A 7,630-nucleotide genomic window follows, 5' to 3' on the forward strand; every position below is an offset into this window, starting at 1 on the left:
GTTCCTTCACTACAACTGTGGAAAATTGACTTTACATTGTCTGACGACACCACAAGGTCTCTGTTTAAGTAGACGGCATCATTGAACTTCTCCAGCTGGTAACTGGGTGTGAACCTGACCCTTTTCAGGTGGAGCATCAGAACTCTGCGTAAGGACAAAATGTAAACAATAGTTAGTAAGGAGAAGGCAGTTGTTTCATTCAAATGAACGTTTGTTCCACTTACTCGGGCAGTGTCGAAAAGCTGTTTTGTACGGAGGACATTTGCTCACCACAGCCGCACATGTACTCCAGGTCTGTGGCCTGTCAAAATCAAACATAATGTGAAAATTAAATAAAAAATACAGTACTGTATTGAGTATTTCAAATTCACAAATAAAGTTACTCGGCCAGATAAATACTTGGATTATACCAAAGGAAACAGTTTGAAAATCTTACTTTCAAATAGTCGTCCAGGAGGTCCTGAGCCGTAGCATCTTTACGCAGGTTCAGAGAAACAGAGTTAAAAATCTCTGTGTGACGTGAGCCCATTCCACACCTGCACAAACATTAATACGGTACATGGAGTATATGAAGTACATCAAGTATGTATGAAGTAAATGATACTGAAGAGTACTGTGTTTGCTGTGAGCCCGTACCTCTGGCAGGTCCTGGTCTGATCCATGTTAAAGATGAGCTCCTGCACTGGGCACCTGTAGGTAGTGCCCAGGCTCAAAGCAATTCTCTGCAGTGTTGGTGCCAAACTTTGAATTTGACTAAACAACGCAGTGAGGAACGCATGGGGGTCCTGAAACACACACACAGTAACTTTAGTTTATCAGAACCAGAATGTTTCATTAATCCTCAAAGAAATATCAAATTAGTGTACCGGTTTGTCTTTATGGAATCTTTATGAAAATGTTATGACTTTTTAATTTAATTAACTGAACAGCCTTTTTCACTGCGTAAAAACTAAAAAACCTAAACCTAAAGAAAAGTCACTTTTGTAATCTCTATAGAGTTTGAAAACTAATTTAAATATACTACTAATGCATTATGTTAGATACAAAATTCACTGCTACTTCTGATAAATGTAATTGTTCTAAATAATTATTATTTCAGTTATATCCTGTTTTTGCCAGAATGGAGCATCCCTCAATCATGGCTAAAGTTACTCACTTGCTGTTGGGACCCTGTAAACTCTGGAGCCTTGGAAGCTACAAGGGCCTTGAAAGAGCGCATCAGTGTGTTCCTCTTATCTTCCTGAGTGGAGTATCTCCACTTTTGGATGGAGTAAAGGTGTCTGTGGAAGAGACATGAGCTCATCAAATAAGGCATTTCACTCTGTACGGTTTACATTACTTTTTTGTAGTAATTATCGATCATTATTTAAAAAAGATTGTAACTGTAAACTTTAGTGTCTGAGAGAGAAAAGAAAGGATAAAAAAGATAAAACAGTTTCCTTATACAGTGACCTCTGCTGGTTGCTTTTACACAGTTAGAAAATGGTAAATATGTATTTAGTAAAGGGTGCGTAGCTGTCGCGTACCTCAACAGGCCTGCGTCTCTGCTCTTCACCCAAACTCTCTTCTGAGAGCTCACGCTCACCATGAACAGCTCCAGGGTCATGATGCTCTGAACACTGGCGTTGATGTAGCACGTATTTCCAATGTTGGGAAGTCTGCAAATGAAAACAACATCATCTAATCTCTGTTCAGTTATTGTCAATAAACTGCATCAATCATAACTAAAAAACGTACCCAAAGCGCGCCAGGTTGACCGTCACTGTTTGGCAAGGAACAGGCTTAGGAGGATTGGGGCTAAAGAAAGACAAACCAGAGATTACAAAAGTATTCTTAATTCTTAAAACTACTTTGTTTTAACATAAATATCTACAATCCTCTGATTAAAAAAAATAAATAAATAAAAAAAAGTAAGTAAATTCTGATGTACCATTTCTGTTGGTTAAAACCCAGACACTTGAATACTGATGGAGGACAGTTCTGTTCCTTGGTCACTTCATCAGGGGAAACCTTTCCTCCAGTCTGTTAAAGAAACAGAAACATTACACACTGAAGCCAGAGCTGTACTAGTATATACTGTAATACATGTAACTGAAACTTACCTGTACACAGCTGGGCTTTGTGGACTCTGCAACCCTGAAACAAACACATGTTATTTTACATTCAGATTTAATAAATACATTTTAATTTGTATTACTTAAAAACTTCTAAATGTGTAAAATGAGTGCCTACCGGGCCTGTACTGGCGTCCTGGCCTTTGGTGTTGGGTCTGGTTCTTCGATTGGAAAAGGGCAAACCTTGTTCCTCTTCTGTTAATTAAATAAATATTTTAAAAACAGCAAATAAATAAAGTCCTATTATCATATGATTCAGTTCTATTATGAGACGTGCACTTACTCTCCAGAACCTGAGAGGCCTACTGCTCTTACTAGCCTCTTTTTCTGATGGAGATTGGGCCTTTTTCTTTTTCTGAGAGAAACACAAGAGTCAAATATCAGAAACAATTTTAAACAAAAATACTGCAGTTTAACTGTTCAAGTGATAACATAAAGTGTGACGTACTAAAAGACATCTTAACCACGATAAACACCCAGTTGTTTTGGGGGGTTCACAGCTGTTCTCGATGTCATCTGGATTCAGGACTTGCACATCCTGCTAAAACACAAGAAAACTTTGTGAAAATACAGTTAAGTGTTGGGAACAACTCCGATCAAACATTGACTGACGCAAGACAAATGACTCCTGACTCTAAACTCTCACTAAACATAACTCATTTGAACCTAAACCAAACTAATGTTGCAGTTTACTACACATAACTGACCTGTGCACAACATATGAGGCGTCTGAACATCTTTCTGTTTATGTAGAGAAACTGCGTAGAGAGCTCAACAAATGCGTCTGCTTCGGTCGACTGTTCTCTAGAAATGAACTTAGTGGAACACTCTTCCACAGCTTACAAAGGTCAGGATAGAATTCTGAAACTAAATATCAAAGGTTGTCATGGAGATATGTAAATTAGGGGTTGATAAATAAAGAAAGCATTTTTTAAAAACAAGGTTTACAGATTGCTGTACAAGCAGCAATGAACATTACAGAAAGCATGGAAATAGCACACAGAAAGCATACAAAAACAGACAACGATACAAACAATCCAGTTAATTATAATAAATAGGGTTGTCCCGATCTGATCACGTGATCAGAAATCGGCGCCAATCACGTGACTGCGGACTCGATCCGGATTCGGACGTTATGGTCCGATCAGGTATCGGATAAATAATATATGTATATAACACACAGGACACACAGCGCACAACAGTTTTCTGAGGCGCGGGATTTGATCAGGGAAGTCCAGTGAGAGCGATTGTTTGTCCCAGCGCCCGCTGTACTAGAGGCAGTGTTGGGAAGGTTACTTTTAAAATGTATTCCCCTACAGATTACAGACCTCAAAAGTGAGTAACGTAATCTGAATACTTTGGATTACTTGATATTGTCATGTTTTTTTAAAACTACATGAATGTAGCGACCACATCCTGAAAGATCTTGTTTGTTCAGTCTTTACTTAACCGTATTATTATTTTGTCCCGCGTCCGCCTGCAAGTCCCGCAGGATGGGAACCTTTGCTTTCTTAAGCTCTATCAAACACAGAGAAGTCAAAGGATTTGGGCTGCGTGTGGGAGGAGGCGCGGTGGGCGGTCCGGTGGCATGGTTAAGTCCTGTTTTAGTCCTGGTTTTAGACCTGTTTTCAGCTCTGGTTTAGTTCTGGTTTAGTGGTGTAGCCCGCGCGACATACGGGACAAGGGGGGACTGATCGTGTGGTGTACGGCTGGGTGGACTCTTCGCGTGGCGTACGGGACGAGAGGGGGGACTCTTCGCACGGCGTACAGGAGGGGGGACATCTGCTGCTTAAAATGTTTTTATTAACGCCAAATAAAATATTATACAAATTATGCATGATATGCTTACATTCATTTGTATATTTTACTTTGCACTAATATTTAGTTTGCGGGACTGCAGTTTATTATCCCTCCCGCCCACTCCCGCGTTGTGCAGTCTCGCTCCCGCCCGCACACCCGCAGTGAGCTTTCAAAATTTGTCCCGCGCAGCACTGTTTTGCGTGGGGTCCCGCGGGACTGCAGGGCTCTGTTACACAGTGCACCTTACATCGCCTTAAACTGTCTGAAAACAGTCGGGATGTCAGGAAGACTTTTGTTTTTTGTAATATTACAGCCATAGCAGATTGGTGTTTTGACTGTAAACACAATCAAATGTGTTAATGTCATAAATACTGCGCACCTGCCAGACTCAAAATTATTTGGTTTGTTAAAACAGTGAATAGAAGGGTAACTGACAGTAACACTGTGCAAATATAACAAATAGTTTATTAATCACGCTGTATTTACTCCTGTGAGAAGTGGGCCCAGAATGTGGCAGTTCGAACGACTTGAAGACTTCATGAAGATTCAATGATCTTCACATTTCCCATGTCACATTTTTATAAATAATAATTTTCTGCATCCATGCTTTGGCCTATTCAATCATTGTACAAAACATCGCCCATATTAAATGTGATTCTCTGCAGTGGTGTATTTAACTATTACAGTGTACTTTAGTAACATGTTACCCAGGCTGATGCTGATACTGAGTGTTTAGAATTCAGAGAAGCTCATGCCTGATAAACTCTGACAATATTTTTGGGCCGTTTTTCATTGTTTTTCCCAATTTCTGTACTTTCAATTTACTACAGCTCTTTTTACTACAAACGTATACAAGAACAGTGTAGACACATTTTGTGCTTTTTTCTCTTTGCACTGAAGTGTTTTAATTTTGCATTCTTAAGGTTAGGGTTGCATATTATTAGGTAGCTGGTTGGTCAAAACAAAATATCGACCAATGGAGATTTAAGGCCAATAGCTGATAAACAAAAAAGTGCAAATAATGTCCTGATGTATATTGGTTTATTTCTATTATTAGTCCACTATCTCAGTCTCCTTGTCTCCGTGGAGATGTGATTGCTTTGCATGGAATGTTCCACACCAATTACATTAAACATATCTTTTATTTATTTTGCCGGCAGTAGATCAGTTTGGTGTGTGTTGGTCCATACACCAGTGTTTGTGAACAGATCAACAGAGATAGACTATGGCTGAAATCTGATGGTGACTGTGGTTTGTGTGAGTTTGGTAAGAAACACGGTGTTTTGATGCTACAGTTCAGGTAGCATTTTTATTTTTTTATTTTTTTTAAGTTTGATCATTATTATTTATGTCTTCTTTAATTAATTCATTGAAATACATTGGTACAGTTTTGGTCTTGACTTAAGAGACACCCGCTCCTCGTTGGCCCACACCACCTCGTTTATGAAGTCCATGTCGTCCTCCTCGATGTCGGTGCAGTCCAGGACAAACCTGAGCACAGTGCTGTTGTTGGACATGGCCTCCCGCAGGGCTTTACCTCCTTCCACTCCCAGTTTGCAGAATAGGAGACTGATCCTTGTCAGGGTTGGGTTCTGGATGAGCACTTTGGAGAGAGCGATGGCGGTCAGCTCGCCCACCTCGTTCCCCCCCAGGTCCAGGGTCTTCAGGGAGGAGTTGTTGACCAGAGCGGTCGCGATGGCTTCCCCTCCTTCGTCCCCCACACGGTTCAGGCTCAGGTTCAGCTCCTCCAGAGTGGTGTTAGTGGAGAGGCCGTGGGCGATGGCTTTAGCGCCGTGGTCTCTGATCATGGTGTTGTAAAGTTTGAGGGTCTTCAGTTTACTCTGGGTGAGCAGTTTGCCGATGGCTCTGGCTCCTCTGTCTTCTATGCAGTTGAAACTGAGGTCCAGCTTGGTCAAAGATGGGTGGTCCAGTAAGTGTTCAACCAGAAGTCTGCACTGAGTGTCATCGACCATGCTGTGGTAGAGGTGCAGAACCTTGAGAGTCTTGCAGGACTTGACAGCCTGAGCCAGCGTCTCACAGTCCCTCTGCGTCATCCGAAACATATCCTTCTGGTAGTTGATGCCGCACTGCTTCACTCTGTACACCAGGTGGAGCTCTTCCAGGTTGTCCAGCTTTTCCAGCAGGACATTGAAATTAAAATGGTCTAGAAAAGGTTTGTCCTCTTCATCGTGGATACTGCCCAGCTTGGAATGTTCCTCCTCTTCCTCCTTCTTCTGTAGTGTTTTAATCGGCAGGAGTAGCTCTTTAATATCCAATCCTTTCACATAATCTTTACACAGAGGTACCATTTCCAGGATGGTTTTGAGCTTGGTTTCTCCAGGGATGAACGCTTCGATTAGTCCCTCCAAGTAGCGCTCAAAAAAACAGTCTCTTCCAGCTCTGGCCATGGTAGGACACGTCGCAGTTGTCCCAGAGTTCCTTGGAGCGGCGTTCCCAGTAGACGCCGTCGGGGATCAGGTTGGCCGTGACTGTGAGGGGAGCATTCGGTGGTAGCTTCTCCTGGATGAACTTCTGCTCAGAAGGCCCCAGTTCTCCATATATAGGAAGAACTTCTATGTTCTTGATGATTTCCTGCAGACAGAGTTTGGACAGGTAAGGCACTTGTTCCAGGGACCAGTCTGGATCCTCAGTGATGATCCTCCTCCTGTGTTTAACGCTCATTTTTGATGTGAGGCGTCTGAACATCTTTCTGTTTATGTAGAGAAACTGCGTAGAGAGCTCAACAAATGCGTCTGCTTCGGTCGACTGTTCTCTAGAAATGAACTTAGTGGAACACTCTTCCACAGCTTACAAAGGTCAGGATAGAATTCTGAAACTAAATATCAAAGGTTGTCATGGAGATATGTAAATTAGGGGTTGATAAATAAAGAAAGCATTTTTTAAAAACAAGGTTTACAGATTGCTGTACAAGCAGCAATGAACATTACAGAAAGCATGGAAATAGCACACAGAAAGCATACAAAAACAGACAACAATACAAACAATCCAATTAATTATAATAAATAGGGTTGTCCCGATCTGATCACGTGATCAGAAATCGGCGCCAATCACGTGACTGCGGACTCGATCCGGATTCGGACGTTATGGTACTGTACTTTCAATTTACTACAGCTCTTTTTACTACAAACGTATACAAGAACAGTGTAGACACATTTTGTGCTTTTATCTCTTTGCACTGAAGTGTTTTAATTTTGCATTCTTAAGGTTAGGGTTGCATATTATTAGGTAGCTGGTTGGTCAAAACAAAATATCGACCAATGGAGATTTAAGGCCAATAGCTGATAAACAAAAAAGTGCAAATAATGTCCTGATGTATATTGGTTTATTTCTATTATTAGTCCACTATCTCAGTCTCCTTGTCTCCGTGGAGATGTGATTGCTTTGCATGGAATGTTCCACACCAATTACATTAAACATATCTTTTATTTATTTTGCCGGCAGTAGATCAGTTTGGTGTGTGTTGGTCCATACACCAGTGTTTGTGAACAGATCAACAGAGAAAGACTATGGCTGAAATCTGATGGTGACTGTGGTTTGTGTGAGTTTGGTAAGAAACACGGTGTTTTGATGCTACAGTTCAGGTGCATTCTGCTAAAAACAAACTCAAATTAAAATCACTGTTGGCAACATGATGGATTAAAAGGTTCTTGTCTTGTTGCGGTGTTTATCAGTCCGCCATTTCTGGAATAAAGTCC

The 7,630-nt window shown here is 41.1% G+C and overlaps 1 protein-coding gene across 1 annotated transcript; it reads right to left on the reverse strand.

Annotated features, from left to right (window-relative positions):
• Positions 1–35: 35 nt before the first annotated feature.
• LOC129410857 (uncharacterized) lies at positions 36–6,596 on the reverse strand (the record flags this gene model as incomplete). The annotated part of the gene is given in 15 exon segments (XM_055159797.1): positions 36–144; positions 225–301; positions 437–536; positions 637–785; positions 1,157–1,280; positions 1,527–1,658; positions 1,738–1,797; positions 1,931–2,022; positions 2,103–2,136; positions 2,233–2,309; positions 2,398–2,469; positions 2,563–2,652; positions 2,822–2,952; positions 5,293–6,298; positions 6,300–6,596. Coding segments are annotated over 15 exon segments (2,550 nt in total), but the record flags the coding sequence as incomplete, so codon positions are not given.
• Positions 6,597–7,630: the final 1,034 nt, after the last annotated feature.

This window comes from Boleophthalmus pectinirostris, unplaced genomic scaffold (genome assembly GCF_026225935.1).
Source record: "Boleophthalmus pectinirostris isolate CB_2022bp ecotype Guang Dong unplaced genomic scaffold, ASM2622593v1 HiC_scaffold_2799, whole genome shotgun sequence".
NCBI lineage: Eukaryota > Metazoa > Chordata > Actinopteri > Gobiiformes > Gobiidae > Boleophthalmus > Boleophthalmus pectinirostris.